The sequence below is a fragment of the Ornithodoros turicata genome, chromosome 3, assembly GCF_037126465.1.
Source record: "Ornithodoros turicata isolate Travis chromosome 3, ASM3712646v1, whole genome shotgun sequence".
NCBI classification, from domain to species: Eukaryota; Metazoa; Arthropoda; class Arachnida; order Ixodida; family Argasidae; genus Ornithodoros; species Ornithodoros turicata.
In genome coordinates this window covers 95,054,551-95,073,321 of record NC_088203.1, presented here as the reverse complement: position 1 = coordinate 95,073,321, position 18,771 = coordinate 95,054,551, and the positions used below count along the sequence as shown (strand labels likewise).

Below are 18,771 nucleotides of genomic sequence, written 5' to 3'. Positions count from 1 at the left end.
TGCAATTCTTGGCCCATGTCAGAGCCATGTCCAACACCGTCGAGGACTTCTGATGTTCTTGGAGTTCCTCTTGGCTACCGGCTTGCTCCAGACGCTGTAGGGTCCACCCCTGCATCTCAAGGACCATTGGCGCTTCTTTCATGTGCTTCTTCCTTTTGTGCGACGTATAGCGTTGCGCAACCAGACGACGGGAGTTCAAGTTGGACTTGCACATAACTTTGTTTTCATATTTCACATCTCATGCTTCTCGTGTAATGGGGTAGGGTACTGCTCTCAAGCGGTGAATCACCCCAGGCCATAGTCATGATTTAGTTGTTGTTGTTGTTGTTGTTGAGGCGTACGCCTTTTTGTGGCAATTTCAATTGCCACAAAAGGTGGTGGTGGTGGTGGTGCTGTTGAAAGGGCTCGCCGTTGTCGGCCTCGCATAGGTGGACAACGTCACAACTGACGCCCTGGGGAAATATGCGTCCTCGGCCGACTTCTAGGGGAACTGTGTCGACATATGTCTGAAAACGAAGGCGTATACGACCCTCTCTCCCCTCAAATCAGAAGTGATAACTGTATCAATCGGCACAGTGGTTGGCGCAGAGCATCTTTGCTGTGAAACCGGATGTCGTTTTGGTACCAAACCGGAAGCGGTGAAAACTGCATGTATATTTATGCTTGCATTTATTAAAATAATTGAGATTTAAAAGTATTAAGGAAAAATTTAATTTGAAAAGTAAAAGTGTGGGTGCACTTATATTTATATTTTTTTTTATATTTTGAATATATTGATCATTTGCACGGGATGGTTTGGGTAGTTGGTGATACGTGGAGTGTTATAGTTCCTTACGACCCTGATTCTTTTCCGGGAACCACACATATTTACTGATTCTAGTACTTAACATGGGGAATTATTTCTATATAATACTAAATTCTTCATTAATATGCGCTGCTATAATGTGATACGCTCGTACTGCCACTATTATCTGACCCACACCACCACCGCAGTATCGAATACTTTGGCAGTACTTTTAGGTGAGCATGAGTTGGAGATCTCCCTCGCACGCAACTAACGAAGGGGAAACGTTGAACACAGACTCACGCACACCCACCTATCAATTTATTCCCACACAACAACCTATATTTATTTGCGCCTATTGCTTCCTCACCAACACACCCTGTTACCCCAACGCGCTAGGACCGACAGGCGGCTAGGAATTGCGGCGGTCACCAACGTTGGTTAGCAACATTGATCGCGACCATCCGTGCGTTTCAGCACGCTGACAGACGCGGTCAGCGTCAGCGACCCGTCGCGGACGCGCAGGACCCGCTTTTGAAATGTCATATTGCTTAAAAGAGAACGAACGAGAGTGAAAGAATAGTGATGTTACTGCCGGGAAAATCGTTATCCCGGTGATGTTCTCATAACGATTTTGTAGTAATGATCTGCCACGTAGGCATCATGTTTTCCTTCCTTTCTTTCTTTTTCTTTTTGTCTTAGATGAGGTAGAAGTGCACGTTCAGTGAAACTGAATTGAATAGTGAGGAAAAGAAAAGGTTGAGTGAACGTTTCAATACTGCCATTGTGCTATGTGCATTGAAACGAAATTGTGCACATAGCAAGGAATAAAGAACGCGCTAGTATGCGATTGAACAGCTGAATAGTGATAATAAGTGAACGCTCAACGATTATCATAAACATTATCGTCATCAAGATTCAGTGATTCAATCACTAGCACGTAGGTTATTCCTTGATATGGTGCAAAGTGCGGTTCATTGCACATAGCACAAAAACCTTGTTGAAACCCTTCTTCACTTAGCCTTCTCTTTTCCCAACTATTCAATTCAATTTCACTAAATAATAATTATAATTGAATAATGATATGAATTTAATTCATTTAATTATGCTAATAGTAATGTACATATTTCTTGACAGTCACACAGCGTATCTGTCACCAAAGTATCCTAAAATGAGAGATATAAAAACAATGTCACAAACCGTGTGCATTTTTTCGCTGAAATAAGATCGAGTTCCTACCCTATGCCACCATCTATTATTATCCCAGCTCCATATATGCAAACAAAGCGAGCAGTGCTGAATGGGCGTAAAAAGTTTACGCATTACATTTTCGCTCACCTGCGTGCAGGTAACAAATACTGTTGCGGTAGAAAAATGTGGAGTTCAAATCCAAAGTTGAAAGGGAAACGAAACAAAGAATTGACCGGACGATAAATGAGACATCTTCGGGGTATATTGTTATTGTTCGGAAGATATCGTGTGCCAAGGATATTGCAATAAAAAAAAGGACATAATACGTCTTACACAGGGCGCTGTGCGTGACCACGTTCCTGCTTATAATGATCTTTGACGTTCCTCTAGCTTGTTTCCAAATGGGGGATATCGAAGTGGAACAAGTGTAGGGTATAAAGCAGTAACGGTTGGCACCGCTCGACTCGTGACCCTTGCTATGTTAAAGATTACGACATCAGTTTGATGTTCGAACGAGCTGCGTGCGGTTCATCAAGCACATGGTGGAGCTATGCCTCATATGGATTGTGGAAGAAACATGCATCGTTTCGTGATATTCTGTGCAGAGCAATACATACCTCGATGTCACCTATAACTCGGAAGAATTTAATCGCGGTTGGAAATGGTAGTAAAGGACTTCTAAACTGGTGCAGAATATGAGTGCACAGGTGCCTTGGAAAGCGGTAAGAATGCCGACTCGTGATCGGAACCGATGCGTCATTGCATGGGGTGAGATTGTTAGCGTTTGAACGTCTTCCTACATAACGATAGTGTCATTGCGACAGTGTATTCCATGTGGAAAGTTGTGCTGTGAAAGCAACATTATTGTTTGTCTATACGTATGTATCTCGTCTATGTTTGCTTTATGTATGTCTAGTCCAATCTACACTCTAAAAACAGAGGGGGGTGTCGAAGTAGCTTGCCGTTGTTGGCCACACTCAAGTGGACATCGTCACAACTACAGCAAAAAAAAAAAAAAAAGAAAGAAAGAAATGAAAGTGGGAGAGGGGAGTTGAGGACTTCAAAGTGATGCAGAGCCAGGATGACCGATACTGATGGGACGGAGGCACAATGTAGGTGAGAGGTGTACTAGAGTGGTCTTTCCGCTAGGCCCGTTTCTTGAAGAAAGCGCACGAGGCCGCGAGTTTTTGAAAGTCGTTCCGCACAAGAACCTTCGGGGAAGAGGACGTCCGTCAGTATGCCAGGTCTAGCGTCGGGAAGATGAGTTTCCCGCATAGTATGATATGCACGGCATTCTGTGAGGATATGCGCGATAGTCTCCGGATGATTACAGTGTCCGCAACTGGAGTCCTCCCTGGAGCCGATCTTGAACAGTTGCGAGTTCGTGAACGCAGATCCCGTGCGTAATCGATGGAGCATTGTCTGCATACCACTGGGAAGATCTTTCGTGGGAAGAGAGGGTCGGTGATTCTGCATGATGTCCTGTATGCCAGGATGACGCACCTCAACTAGCTGTTTGACGACCATGTGCCTGTCAGTGTCGGCCGGGACTGGTAAGGATGGGCTGCAGCTGTGGTGTGCTGAGGAAGCTAGCTGGTCCGCTCGTACGTTGCCTCTGATGCCGACATGAGACGGGATTCATTGGAGCGTAAGCTCACCTCCGGTTAGCCTATGCTGGGCACACGACCTCCTTATACATCGGGCTAGGATGCTAGCACACATGGCGTTCATCACTTTGTTGAGGGCATTTCTGGAGTCCGTAAGCAAAACGGCCTTAGTTATTCCGGTGACTTGAACCGCAGCAGCTGCGTGTAACAAGGCCAGGAGTTCGGCCGTCGTAGATGAGATTGGGTAACGAACTGATTTCCCTTGCCAGGCCTTGTTCATTGACGGGATGTAGTATGCGCTGGTAGCGCTCTCGGAACGGTGGTCAATGGAGCCATCGGTGAACACCAGAGTATGTGTGTGATAGACGTCGCTTATCAGGTTCTCACGGCCGCCATCCTGGCCACCAGGGGGCTGGACTCGCTCTTCTTCCGTAGACCCGGGAACAAACAGAACTTCACCGCATGGCACGTAGTGCGCCAATCAGTGCCGCGAACGATAGGGTTATCGCTTTTGATTCGAGGAGACAGGGAGGCGTACGCCTTTTCGTGGCAATTACCATGTATCCAAATTGCCACAAAAAGGCGTACGCCTCCTTCTCTCCTCGAATCAGAAGCGATAACTGTATCATTCGTGGTAATGGTTGGCGCACAGCGTGTTATACGGTGAAGCTCTGTTTTTAGAGTGTAATATCAAATTGATTTCTATATATCAGCACAAAATGTAAGGGCCGTCCTAAGTTCGTGTCATCATAAACTTGCACGGCAACATCGATGACGTTATAGGGTTTAAGGATCGGGCATTCAACCGCTTTGGGGCTTCAAAGAGGTAGAGGGACTTGACAGCGCATTGCGCAAAGCAGCGTTTCGGTACTGGGCATGCGTAGTAGCGACCCCTTGGTTTTTGTTGCCTCAAGGCACTTGCACACGGTATCTTAAAGATTTCCTAACGACTTGTATACGACCACATCACGCTGTGGCGAGGAAGCGGAAAAAGGTAAGGACAACGACCATGATAGCCAACATGAGATTCACGGTATGGCGTCTGGGGGAGGTTGAGTTTAATGAGTGATTTGAGTTTAAAAAAAAAAGAAAAGAGAAAGGGAGAAATTGAATTCGTTACCCGGCAAATTTCATTGCTGTGGGATTCGCCTATGGGATCTGCTGAACATCGTATCTCATTTTCGCTCACAGCCAACGGGAAGTTGCTGTGAGCGGTGTAAGCAGCGCGTGTCAAGATAAAGCACCATGTGATATCACACTCTTAAAAATGAACTTCACCGCATAGCACGCTCCTAGCCAACCATCATTGCGAATGATCTCGTTATCTCCCCTGATTGGCTGAAAACGGGAGGCGTACGCCTTTTCTGTGACAATTATGAACAGCATAAGTGTCACAAAAAAGGCGTACGCCTCCCGTTTTCAACAAATGAAGGCAGATAACGATATCATTCGAGATTATGGTTGGTTAGGAGCGCGCTATGCGGTGAAGTTCATTTTTAAGAGTGCAGTGTGCACTCTTTATCACATCACCATTCACCATCATCTAAGAACAAAACTTCATCGCATAGTCCGCTCTACGCCAATCATTGCCACGAATGAGAAGGATATCGTTTTTGATTCAAAGAGAGAGAGAGGGGGGGGGGGCGTACGCCTTTTGTAGCAATTTGAATATATAATAATTGCCACAAAAAGGCGGTCTCTTCAAATCAGAACCGATAACCATATCATTCGTGGCAATGGTATGTTTTTAGAACGCAGATGCCCTCTTATGCGGTCGAGTTCTGCTCTCAGAATAATGTCCCTTGCGCCAGTAAACCTTGAACTACCATATATACATACATATATCTCAGAATAATGTTCCCCGACTTTTAAGCTTCGCACTTCATGGAGAAGAGTGTAGAAATATATATCAACTTATCGTGACGCAAAGGGCAAAAGAAATAGCCCCAGGTAATGGCATGGAAACAGAATCTCATTTCCTGTACTCTACGAGGCCTCAGAGCACGCCATGATATTTCAGTTAATACGACTTGGCCTGGTCAGTGCCGGAAAAGCGCGCGATTGTATGTTCTCGACCAACTTTTCGATCTCCGGCCAGTAATTGTTATTTACGGTAACATCCGGTAAGCCATAGCAGCCTCCTATTTAGTTACCGTACAAGGTGGTTCCGTTTGAAGTACAGCGAAGATATGCGAGACTGATAGTGTATGAAATGTCGCTATATTGTTAATGTTTGTGAAAGAAGAGAGCTTATATATAAACATATTTTTTTCATTTATAATTTCTTATAACACGCTCCTGATTCGAGGAGAGAGGAGGGCGTACGCCTTTTTGTGGGAATTTGGATATACGATAATTGCCACAAAAAGGCGTACGCCCTCCTCTCTCGTTGTATCAGGAGCGATAACCTTATCATTCGTGGTAATGGTTGGCGCACAGCGTGCTATGCGGTGAGGTTCTGTTTTTTATAAGGCGGTGAACGATATCCAGACTGAGCCGGCGAAGGGCAAGCGGTCAGGCCGATGTCTTCGACGGGACGTCTGGTGCCTTGACGACACCACACTGCCCTGCAGGCTGCCTGCTGGCATCATCTATATGGGACACAATGCTAGTGTGGATATAACAATATTATAAACATAACTCGTTGACACAAAATTTCGATCTCAGCCTCTGCACTCTTAGAAATGAACTTCACCACATAGCACGCTCCTAGCCAACCATCATCCCGAATGACAACGTTCTCGACCCTGATTTGTTGAAAACGGGAGGAGGAGCCTATTTTGTGCCGTGCATAATGCCACAAAATAGGCTCCTCCTCCCGTTTTCTAGAAATCTAGAGCGAGAACGTTGTCATTCGGGGTGATGGTTGGCTAGGAGCGTGCTATGTGGTGAAGTTCATTTTTAAGAGTGTGTTCTCAAGTTCTGTTTTTAGAGTGCGGTGTGAAGGGAGAACAAAAATCTTCGCCGACGGGGGGGGGGGGGATATATGTTTATTATTAAAAAAAGGAGGGAAAGGTTATCCTGCGCTACGGTGGCTGAGGCTTGCTATTCCCAGCCTTAACCGAGGTATCATTCATACACTCTGGCTTCACTTTTGCTTAAGTAGTCCCAGTGATGACGATCGAGTGAAGAATTTCGTCCGCTGCGCCACACTGGCGCTACGCAATGCACATGGCGATTACCTTCGTTGCGTCCCATACGCCATTTGTTGACTGGGTCTGCCACAGCGACTCCAAAAGCGCACCACACGCACTGAATTACACCACTAGGAACAGACTTCCTGAAACCGGTGGTATACAACATCGTAGCAGTCTACGCTTCAACAGCAGCACAGGGCTGCGCCATCCTGTTTCCGTGGGATTCCCGTCACAGTGGCATACCCGGGAATGAGTACGCGGACACAGCTACATGATAAGACCATCTCAGGGAAGGAACCCAGATACTGCTTATTCATTATAATAAACGGGAAGCCAAGAGGGCGATTGGTGCACTCGTGGAACGCGTGTCCTGAGACCGCTGGCTAAGATTACACCGGCACCGCTCCTGCATAAAGGTGACCCAGAGTTCCGGTCCTGTATGCTGCAAGCACTTGCACGATCAGTCGCATATCTGTCATTCAGAGACGCAGAATAAATATTCCTTAATCCGGTCGCCTACTGTTCGAACTCGGCATGGTTCCCTCTCTCAACTGTAGTGCATGTCTCGTAGCAGAGGACGCACATGCACTTGAGCAGTGTTCAAAATACAGTGGCCAAGCCTTGTAGTCGTCGTTGGTCCACTTGGGTATGTACTTTCCTGCATAGCAAAATAGCTGGTCTGCTGGCCTGCGCATCATCATGTACCTGCAATGCTTGCACTCATGCAGTTTTTCAAGTCATCTAATAATATCATTGATATCCTGGGATATTATTTTCATTCTTATATTGTTGACATGAGACATAATCTGTTAGTCCCCCTACTCCTTAGATTATGTTGTCAGTATTGCTCTCTGTCAAAATGCATTTTCCTTCTTTCTGTTTTGACTCGTCAATTGCTTTGTGCTTTAGTTTCATTTTCTCTGTCTGCGTTTTGGTTTGCTATTCTAGCTGCTTTTGTCCTCCCTTTCTTTCTTCAATAAATATATTCCCCTGTCTTCTTCCTTTTCTTTGTTTCCCCTTTCGATGTGTATTTTCCCAGACTTGTAGGAGGTAGTCAGTCCTGACCGCGTCGAAACTAGAAGCCCCACTAAACCTAAACTAATCTAATTTTTTCCCTATAACCACAACCCAGTGCAAGTTCAGCAAGGAACGTTTTTTGGTTCTCTTCTTTTCACGTCAGTGACTCCTGTAGCTATTATCTTTCTTCCTGTACTGTCTATGCACTTTTGTTTCTGCTACCGTTTTCAGCATACTAAAGTTGGCAAGGGCAACATAACCATAAAAAAAAAGCAATACTGTTTCCTGCATTTTCAGAAGGATATTCAGTCAAGATATCCATATCCCACTTCTGTTACCGCACGATGCCGTATGACGTCACGCTTATATCAACTGGTACCCCGAATGCTTAGCACGTGGCATATCAAGTGGATGACGACTGCATGTGACAGCCCCTCGAAATAGGCCGAGAATCTTCTATGGCTGCATTACTGTAACGGCACACCAGCATCCGTTTCAGAAGGAAACCATGTTTTATTTTATGTCGTACCTCAACTCTTTGGAACTGTGGGCGAATTGTTACGTCTTTCGCAATACTTTTTGGAGTGAGTTTCGTATTTCGTTTTCTCGCCTATCTATTACCGCAAGAAAGAAGAGAGCAGGGTTTAGAGACAATAGAAATTTTGAGAATAGCGTAGCGTTTAGAATAGCGAAATAAGGAGTCGGTACTGCGCATTGCGCAAAACTTTGTGTTTTCGGCATGCGCAGTAACGATCCCTTACTGCTTTAGGGCTCTGGGGCACTTGCTCTTGAAAGCACTTGGGCAGTTTGTTCTGCGTACTTCTCACTGCCTACTTGGTGGTCTCAGTATAGGGTACCCAAGCGCGTTTACGCCCCCCCCCCCTGAAATAAGGAACGGCCACTGTGCATTGCGCAAGACACTGTTTGGACTCTGGGCATGGGCAGTGATGTCCTCCTTATTTCTTTGTAAAAGCGCTAAAACCCCAGTGCAGAGGACACGAATGGACCTTTCTTTTATTTCTTTGACCCAAAGCGATTGGTTACCCTATCGTAAAACACACACACACACACACACACACACACACACACACACACACACACTCACACTCACACTCACACTCACACTCACACACACACACACACACACACCTGGAGGCGTACGCCTTTTCTGTGACACTTATGGTGTTCATAATTGTCACAGAAAAGGCGTACGCCTCCCGTTTTCAACAAATGAGGGCAGATAACGATATCATTCGAGATGATGGTTGGCTAGGAGCGTGCTATGCAGTGAAGTTCATTTTTAAGAGCGCAGTTGCTTCGCGGCGCTGACACGGAATGAAACAAGAATAATGTCCTGTGGTACCTTCGCCTGAGCTGCACTATATAGCTTCGTGAAGCGGTACCTTTCCTATTTTTGTTCAACATTAATGCATGGTCCCTTTTGCTATTCTGAGCCTTCGAGACCATCCTTTGCGTAAACACACCGTATCTCATCATGTACAGCGCTTTCGCCGCAACAACTTCGTGTACTTTCACAATGATGCATTGCTCATACCCGACCGCGCTACAAAGATGCGCCGCGATTTGTCGGCAGGGGGCAGGTAAAGCGTTTTATGAGCGCCACGCGCACAGACTACCCCGAGGTTTAAGGTTCGGTGCGTGACCACGCGCACAGCGAGCTCGTTAGCCGCTAGCTACCGAAGCGGGTCGGCGAGGGGCGATCTCTTAATAGCGTACGTGAGATACGGCTACGGACCTCTCGCCACACGGTGGCCGCTGCTCCATTAATAATCGTGGACGAATCCCTCACAAAATGACGCAGCTTCGCTCACTGCAGGCGGCTGTCGAGCGCGAGCTCTATGGCTGCGCCAGAGTGATGGATCTTTTCTATTTTCCTGCGGGGATTAGAGGAAGCGTATATGGGATACTCGTAAAGAGAGATTAGAACACTATTACCTGGCGGTAGCGTTGCAGGTAAAAAAAAGGGGGAAGGGAATGAAGGCGAAGTGGTCTTTGTTTGCCTTAGCTCTAATATTGGGTGACGCACAAGAACACAAATTAGCCGCCAAAGATCGCGAAGCTGTTGGAACCGGTCAACACTTTGGAATGTCGTTCTCAATGTTGTCAGCTGTTCTTAGAATGTTTTCGTGGCAGCTGGGAAATCTTAGAGTTAGGATAATTAATACGTAATAATTGGTTGACCAATATTTCTTAACGAAGGTCATCTGTCCCGTGGACCAGGAGTTACATCTTCCGTTTCCGCCTATAAAAACTTCGAGTACGATTTTTTTTTGTCTTTCTATAAAAAAATATGGAAGAGAACGAATCAAGGGAAACCTGCGATCAAGCAAGCCGTTCAACTGTTACTATTTGCACTACGTCAAAGGTTAGTCACTTAGCAAATAAAATAAACGTCCATTCACAAATGGCGGCGTGTTTAGTAATACAATGCAAGGTCCGCCGACGAAACTGCACATAAATATTGTTAATAGTTAGATATAAATTAATAACCATGCATATGTGTGTTTCTTTTCCCTTTTTCATATTGGCACATGAAGCATGGAATCATGCGACAAGGTCTTCGCGGGAGACAACAGTTATTTTATTTATTGGTCATGCAACAAGTTCCTATACTTTCAAATGGAGTGTCAGTTATTGTATTACAAAAGGGGTGTCCAACAGACTCGTCAGAGAAAAGCGAACGACGACGCAATCACTTGTGTACCACAGCCTTTTTTTTTTCCTGAAGCATGGCTAAGATAACACGTAGAACTGAAAAAAGAAAGAGAGAAAAAGCAATAAAACCTTTTCATGCAAGACTCCTTGTACGATATTCGTCTTCTCTGGCGACCTTCTACTATCTTACGAAACAATTGTAAGTCGCGTACGTTGCATAATATAAGGCTCATCAGTCCTTCCGCTAACGATATCTAGGCAAATATCTCAGTTTCATGAATTATAAAGCCCCTCTTCAGTCTGGCCTAGCATTGAACGGCCGGACTAATGACCTGGTCACTTTACGCTTTTCAGCCTCTTCCGGCAACACGTAGCCCCACATCTGGAGAAAGGGCATCGGGTCGGAGAAGAAAAGAGGTAAGCTTCTGGACATGAATGATCGTGGTGCAACGGACCGCGGTCTCTTTCTTTGATTGTTCCGCCTCGTTAGGATGATGCTCCTCAGGAGCACGTGTACACAGATAACGGGACTCTAATGCCAGCTGCTCAAACCTCCTCCCTCCTTTTCCTCCTCCCCGGGGGAGTCTGCGCGACTCCGAATGAACAATATCATTTCAAGGACTTGTGGACTGCTGAACTGCGCGTTATTTTCCTTCGAGGCGGGCCAGTAATGTCTTTTAAGTATACTCGTTTGGCTCAACAACAGCGGAGGGAGATAATTACAAGAGTTGTCGTTGTTAAAATTGCGCTCCTACGAGAAGAGCCGGTTAAACCTTTTTGGGCTGACTGCCATATAAATGCTCACTCGTTGCACCTCTAAGGCACCAGCAGCATGGCTGAGTGGGCTAAGACTTCACATTCGTTGGTGGTAGCCAAGGTCTTTCTTGAAGACTGGGAGGAGGTGGGTTCGAATCCTACCACAGGCTGTGCTTTCTGAGGTTTTCCCTGGGTTTCCCGAAGACTTTCCAGACGAATGTCGGCACAGTTCCCCCTGAAGTCAGCCCAGCACGCATACTATTTCCCCCTGTCCCCCACTCCTTCCTGCTGTCCTCTCTCCATCTGTCCACATCGGTACGCCGCTCACAGCCACAGTTGCTTCGCGGCGCTAACACGAAATTTTAAAAATCTCTAAGGCGACGAGTCTGTATGTTCGTCTGTATGTTCTAACCTAGCCGCGATATACCTGTCATAATATTAATCATATATAATAATAATAATACACATTATATATAATAGTAATAATTACCTGACCGCGATTACGTGGCCATGTCATGTAAGTTAGGTTAGGTTAGCTTGTACACTCTTAAAACACCGCATAGCAGCACTCTGAAGGCCAACCATTGCACAGAATGATACCTTTACTACTGTTGATTCGTTGAAAACGTGAGGTGTATGCCTTTTCGTGACACTTATTCGTCTATAAATGTCACAAAAAGGCGTACGCCCTGTGCGGTGAAATTCTGTTCGAAGAGTGACCGGCTTATACACCCTCTCAAGGAAATGTTACCAACACACTCGTTATTTTAGGCGTTATTCTCATACATGTGATGGTAATAATGATGTGAACAGGTTGTTTGCCTCACAATTGCTGGCACCGTCACGACTGTAGCTGGAAAATGAGATGAGATGGGGGTGAAGATAGGAGGATTAGGAGCGATTGACCCGTGGTTGACCGCTATTCCAGGTCCAAGACTTTGAGCTAGAATCATCCAAAAGAGATCCAACAGCTACGTCCAGCACATTGTGAAAGCCTCCAAATCTAGCCCCGTTTTAAGAAGGAAGCATGCTGGATACTGATGCTCCCGCGCTTCATGTCGTACAGTATGTAAACTAATCCGCCATGCTAGAAGGTCAACGTTGCAATTTCCCCGGCGCGACTTGAGAGGCACTTTATGCTGTCCAACGCAAGCCACGTCGATAAAAACGTCAGCTCCAATATGACCTTTTGTGCTGTTAACTGCACGCTATAATGCACATCTACATAAACTAAATCCTTCGGTATGTTAGACAAAAAAGTTTCATACCTGACCATAAAAGAAAAAGCAAGGAAAGTGTCATGCAAGTGACAGTGATGGAGGGCTCAAGTACTCTGCACGGCAATTTAAAATCTCATTACGCAATGCATCACAAGGTAAATTCCTTTTAAACTTCCTGGGGCAGCTCTATTGTTGAAAGCACAAAAGGCCGTGCGCACAGTTTCAATTTATCTTAGATAAAAAAAAGAAAAGAAAGGAGAATGTCCTGCTGCTCTGCGCAACAGGAGTGGTGACGCTTTGAAGAAAGTAAGAAAAAGGCATAGTAGAAATGGATGACAGGAAGTTTTGGTATAGTAACAGTTCTTCAGTTTGGCAGCGATTAAAGAGCAGAAAAGGGAGATAATAGACAGATAGGGAGAGAGAGAGATACAGTTTGCAGAGAAAAGGGAAGTGAAGGGGTGTATGTGCGCAACGTATATATCGTTATAGCTACAGTGAACCCTCGTTAATGTGACCCCCGATAATCTGACATACGCGCTTTACGACCATACTTCTGAGGAACAATGCAGTGAAAGCTCTGCAAATCTTCCCCGTTAATATGACCATTCCGCATTATGACCAAAATTTTCGGGAACGACCATGGTCATAATAACGAGAGTTCACTGTATAGTATACGTGTTCGATGTATATATCACACTCTTAAACATGAACTTCATCGCATAGCACGCTCCTAGCGAACCATAATCTCGAACGATATCGTTCTTTCCTCTGATTTGTTTGAAACGGAAGGCGTACGCCTATTTTGTGACACTTATGCTGTTCATAATTATCACAAAAAAGGCGACACTGCAAGCGGTACGCCGGCCCCTGAGCCGTTCTCGCCTCAAGTCTCACTTCCCTAGGCCACAGGGAACTTTCCCTGGCGACGCTGCTGGGACCTGTCCGGCACTCCAGACGCACCTAGCGAACCATAATCTCGAATGATATCGTTATCTGCCCTGATTTGTTGAAAACTGGAGGCGTACGCCTTTTTTGTGACACTTATGCTGTTCATAATTATCACAAAAAAGGCGACACTGCAAGCGGTACGCCGGCCCCTGAGCCGTTCTCGCCTCAAGTCTCACTTCCCTAGGCCACAGGGAACTTTCCCTGGCGACGCTGCTGGGACCTGTCCGGCACTCCAGACGCACCTAGCGAACCATAACGTCGAATGATATCGTTATCTGCCCTGATTTGTTGAAAACTGGAGGCGTACGCCTATTTTGTGACACTTATGCTGTTCATAATTATCACAAAAAAGGCGACACTGCAAGCGGTACGCCGGCCCCTGAGCCGTTCTCGCCTCAAGTCTCACTTCCCTAGGCCACAGGGAACTTTCCCTGGCGACGCTGCTGGGACCTGTCCGGCACTCCAGACGCACCTAGCGAACCATAACCTCGAATGATATCGTTATCTGCCCTGACTTGTTGAAAACTGGAGGCGTACGCCTTTTTTGTGACACTTATGCTGTTCATAATTATCACAAAAAAGGCGTACGCCTCCCGTTTTAACCAATCAGGGCAGATAACGATATCATTCGAGATGATTGCTTGCTAGAAGCGTGCTATGCGGTGAAGTTCGTTTCTAAGAGTGCAGACTGATATCAATCGGAATGATGGCTGGTTAGGAGCGTGCCACGTGGTGAAGCTCAATTTTAACAGTGTACACTCTTAAAAATGAACTTCACCGCATAGCAAGCTCCTAGCCAACCATCATCGCGAATGATATCGTTATCTGCCCTGATTTGTTGAAAATGGAAGGCGTACGCCTTTTCTGTGACAATTATGAACGGCATAAGTGTCACAAAAAAGGCGTACGCCTCCCGTTTTCAACAAAACAGGGCAGATAACGATATCATTCGAGATGATGGTTGGCTAGGAGCGTGCCATGTGGTGAAGCTCAATTTTAACAGTGTATATGTATAGGACGGTTCTTCTTGTTCTACACTCTGAAAAATGAGCTTCACCGCATAGCACGCTTCTAGCCAACAATAACTTCAATTGATATCGTTATCTGCCCGTATTTGTTGAAAACGGGAGGCGTACGCCTTCTTTTCCGACAGTTATGAACAGTGTCACAAAAAAGGCGTTAGCCTCCCGTTTTCAACAAATCAGAGCAGATAACGATATCATTCCATATTATGACTGGCTAGGAGCGTGCTATGCGGTGAAGTTCATGTTTAAGAGTGTAGTTAACCGTCGAACAGGTTAGACTGCACTCTTAAACAAAACTTCACCGCATAACACGGTGCATGCTAAGCATTGCACATAATGATACCGGTATCACTCTTGATTTGTGGAATGCGCAAGGCGTACGCCTTTTTGGAAACATTAACATAACTGCATAATTGTGACAAACGGGCGGATGTCCCCGTTTTCAACGAATCAGGGGAGAGAACGGTGTCATTCGGGACGATAGAACTTCATCGCATCACGCTCCCAGTGAACCACGATCCTGAATGACATCGTTCTCTCCTGATTTGTTGAAAACGGGAGGCGTACGCCCCTCTGCGACACTTAGCGGCCTTAACTATAATATTTGATAGCCGGAAGGTAAAAAAAGGATAACCACTGAGAAGTTAGTGCCGGTGAAACGGACTGCTCCTTCCCCATTACTGATCTGGAACGCCGCCCTGATCTCTTTCGACAGGACCAAGGAAGTGAGGAGCGCTTATTGTTTTATTGTCACGTCCCTCTTGCGTTGCAGATATGCCCATTAGCAGGCTGTCAGAGTCTTCTACCATCAAAGTCTCGCACTTTCCCCAACGAGACGGTAAAACAAAGATGCCCGGAAGTGTAGTAACTAAGCTCGAAGATGACCCCAGACATTGCCTTCTTTTGATACGCGCGATTAAAGCAGAGGGCCACCATTTCTTTCATCCCACTTTCTCTTGCCTGTTTTGCGCGCCGAAAGATGAAATTACGATGAGGCTCTCTCCGTTTTTCACGAGACAAAGTTCGTTCATGCCATTAGAGACCGCGTTTCTTTTAGGCTCTGTGTAGGTTGTTCTTGCGCGAGACAGAGGGAGTGAGAGAAGAAAAAAAAGAGAGAGAAAGTTGCAACAAGGAGGCGGGTATCGTAGCACATAAGAGAGCGTTCTTTGCTTTGAGGCAACCTCCCGAGTTTCCTCAGCTAGAGTGTTCGGGGCTCTAATTACTGGTGCACTCATTTGCGTTTCCTGTATAAGTCGGGGATTCCTTGAGGTGGTGGTTAAGTGCATTCGGATGTTCCTTCTTTGACATTCCTGTATGGCGTGGCGGTGGCTTTGTTCCTTCCATGAAGTCGATTCCGCACTTGGGAGTTGCATTCTCAAAGTGGCAGTAAAAGCTGTTGCGTTCTTGCGTTTCTGATATATGTGCTGCGAGGCCAGCCTTAACATTACTGTGAAGGCAAGGGGCGAATAGGGGAGTGTTGGGGGGGGGGGGCAAAAGAGGCAAAAGGGGCAAGGAACGTAGAACTGACTGTGCGGAGTCCTTGCTGTGACTGAGATCGTTTAAAGTCACTCAAACGTGTTAATGAACCAATCGCCATCTTGGGAAATTAAGTTTGTTACTTCTCGAAATGTACATGGTAGGTGAATGCGAGCAACATGAATCAAAATACATATACATCGGTGATATGTAGGCAACCGTGTGGTCTGTATGCGAAGTGTTGCGAATTATTTAGCCAAACTCCACCACTATTGAACAGATTACTACTACTGGCATACCATCATCGAAAAATAAATATAGAGAGCGAACCTATGCGTTATGTGATTTTTGAAAACACTTCTGTTTAAACTAGTACCGTTTACCGTACGTGCGTTTAGAAAGCCATGTATGTTATTACGGTACGCTGACGTTATAGCAAAATCGCCTTTTTTTCGAATTATGGCTGTATGTACATGCGTTCCAAACCCGATTCTTCGAAGTGTTCGTCCAGTCGAGTCCGCTTAGTGCTAAGGGCGAACCGGCAGCTAGTACGGCCGTACGGCACGTTACACCCTTTTCTTTTCTCTCTCTCTCTCTCTTTCCATCAAACTGCCAAGGTGCTTATCACCAAACCCATCGAGCTTTTTTAAGGCGTTTCTGGTTCTACTGTCACTTTTTGTAGTACTTCCACTTTTATCAAATTGCGGCTTATACTGAATATTTGCCAGTACCATTTACTTCGTTATAAACGAAGGTCTACAATATGTCCGGTACGCTTTTTGATATGGTGAAACAGTTTAAGAAAAGTGTTGTATCCCGCATTATTAGCTTGGCCGCTTACGTTCCGAGGGAGAACCACTCCCGTCGTCTTCCTCATGAACATCTCGGAAGGTAGTTCACGTAATTCAACGGACATCAAACAGCGATCTATTCGAAACCTCAAAGAAAATGAAATAGCAACATCGACTGGTGTAAGCCCCGTTTGTTGGAGAGTCATCGAAACAAAAAAGATCTTCACGACAGTTCGACAGAAGTTATGCAGCTTTTTCCGTACTGACGCATATATTTAGAAAAAAGTGACAGCTTGCCTGTCCTTTAAGGATACCGATGTGTATATAGACGCGAAGACTCACCCTGTGCAACGTCGAGACAGCAGGCACCGAGAATCCAAGTCAACAGACACAAACACATCCTTCTGCGTTGAACTGGCATGATGAAATCACTTGAGAGGAGAGTCAGTTTGGAGACCGCCGTCTAAGAACACCGTCAAGAAAGTTCACGCACAGGGTGGATGTCGTCCAGGCCAACCTCTCTCACGGGAAAGAAGCTTAGCGACGAAGTCGAGGAGAATCGAAGAGAGGTTCCTTTTGCCTTATTGTACTACCCCCTTTACAGATCTGGTTTGAGCTAAATATAAACACCGAGTCTTCTCAGTCTAAGCGAATTATTTGCGGCGATGCACAAAACAAGTGTACGCCTTCTAGTATTTCTTTTCTCAAAAATAAGTTGCCAACGGTTTAAAAAGAACTGCGCAACGATCACTGTGCTCCTGTCATCGGCTAGAGCACCAGCTGCATGCCTATCAAATTTGGGCACAAATTCTCAGATGACGTTAGCTATTAGGCACAATTATCGTGTACACACCTGTGTTCATCCGCGCACACTTTCCACTCACTATGTTATTGTATGTTATCAACGAAACAGCGTAAACAGCTTTACTGCTTCGTCGCACCTGCTCAAGGTTGAGAACGCATACACTGTCTTGTCACCAACACACTTCTTTGTACAATCAGCTCACTGCTGCCGAAAAACACACCTCAGTCGCAGCACATACACGAGGCGTTCTGGAGACATTCCGGGTAAAAGGTTTTCATTACATCGCGCTGTCACATTCCGCTAGTTGTTGCAGAGAACGCAGTGCTTTTCCTGTCGCGGTCGTCGACGACGTTCAGTCGTAATATGTCCGTCCCGCAGGGCTCATCACACCTTCATGATTTTTCTCCGTAACGTCGCAGGTGAAGCAAAGTCAAGGCGTGTCAACCACATGGCACGCGCGCCGCGTCGACGGGCGCTTTGTCTTTGCGGGAACACGCGAGCGCTCTGAAGGATCGCCCTAGTGCACTCGTCCCGCGAGTGGGTACTGCTACTCACGTTGGCTTTTCTACGGTTCGGACATTTATTGGAGAAGGACGTTAGGAAAGGGAGGGTGGAGGAAAGAGGGGGCAACTTCTCGCTGCGCGCGCGCCGCATCGTGGCGCCGAGCGCGGGTCGTCCCTGCGTCGGAGGCTGCAAAGTGATGGGATAGAGAGAGAAATGTCAGCGCTGCCCTGTTGGTGGATGTTCCTTCGTTCCGGGTAGTGTCTGGCGATAGGGTACGAAACAGGCTTTGGAAACGTCGTTTTTTTTTTAATGCTTTTGTATGATGTTTTTTATTTTTGTAATGTGAAAGGTTGGGTGATGCGAATGTGTGCAATGAGTTTTTTTTTAACATCTATAAATATACATACAGGGTTCTGTATCCGTCAGTCGAAGCTTTACGTCAGACGCCGGTGAACTGCGAAGAAATATGGTGCAGAGAGAAGTTCACCTGTTTGTTCTCTTGTTTTACATTGTGGGGTTCCGGCAGGCATAGGTATCTGCCTCTACATAGTGTTGTATTCCTTACTTCGTACTCCGACAAAGTCAATTTTTCGTCCATTTTAGGATTTGTTGACGTGTAATAAACCACGGTGCAGATTGATAAGTTCCGAATGTTTTGAGTAGTATTGCTTTTATTCTTTGCTAAGCCTAAAGCGGAATTTTTCATTGTACAGGGTAATGAAATGATTCTGTTTACAAGCAGAGTTGCAGGATAATCATGAACTTTAAAGAAGCTTGGAGTAGCATAAATCCTTAACCAAAAATGTGAGTTTCAACACAGCAGTTATAATACAC

At 45.8% G+C, this 18,771-nt stretch overlaps 1 protein-coding gene across 1 annotated transcript in view; it reads right to left on the bottom strand.

Moving 5' to 3' along the window:
* LOC135388860 (lachesin-like) overlaps positions 1–17,982 on the bottom strand; it is a 184,926-nt gene extending 166,944 nt beyond the window's left edge. Inside the window, exon 1 of the mRNA XM_064618706.1 lies at positions 16,971–17,982. Within this exon, the coding sequence (XP_064474776.1) occupies positions 16,971–17,049 (79 nt within the window). The 5' untranslated portion in view covers positions 17,050–17,982. The remainder of the gene's footprint in view (positions 1–16,970) is intronic.
* Positions 17,983–18,771: the final 789 nt, after the last annotated feature.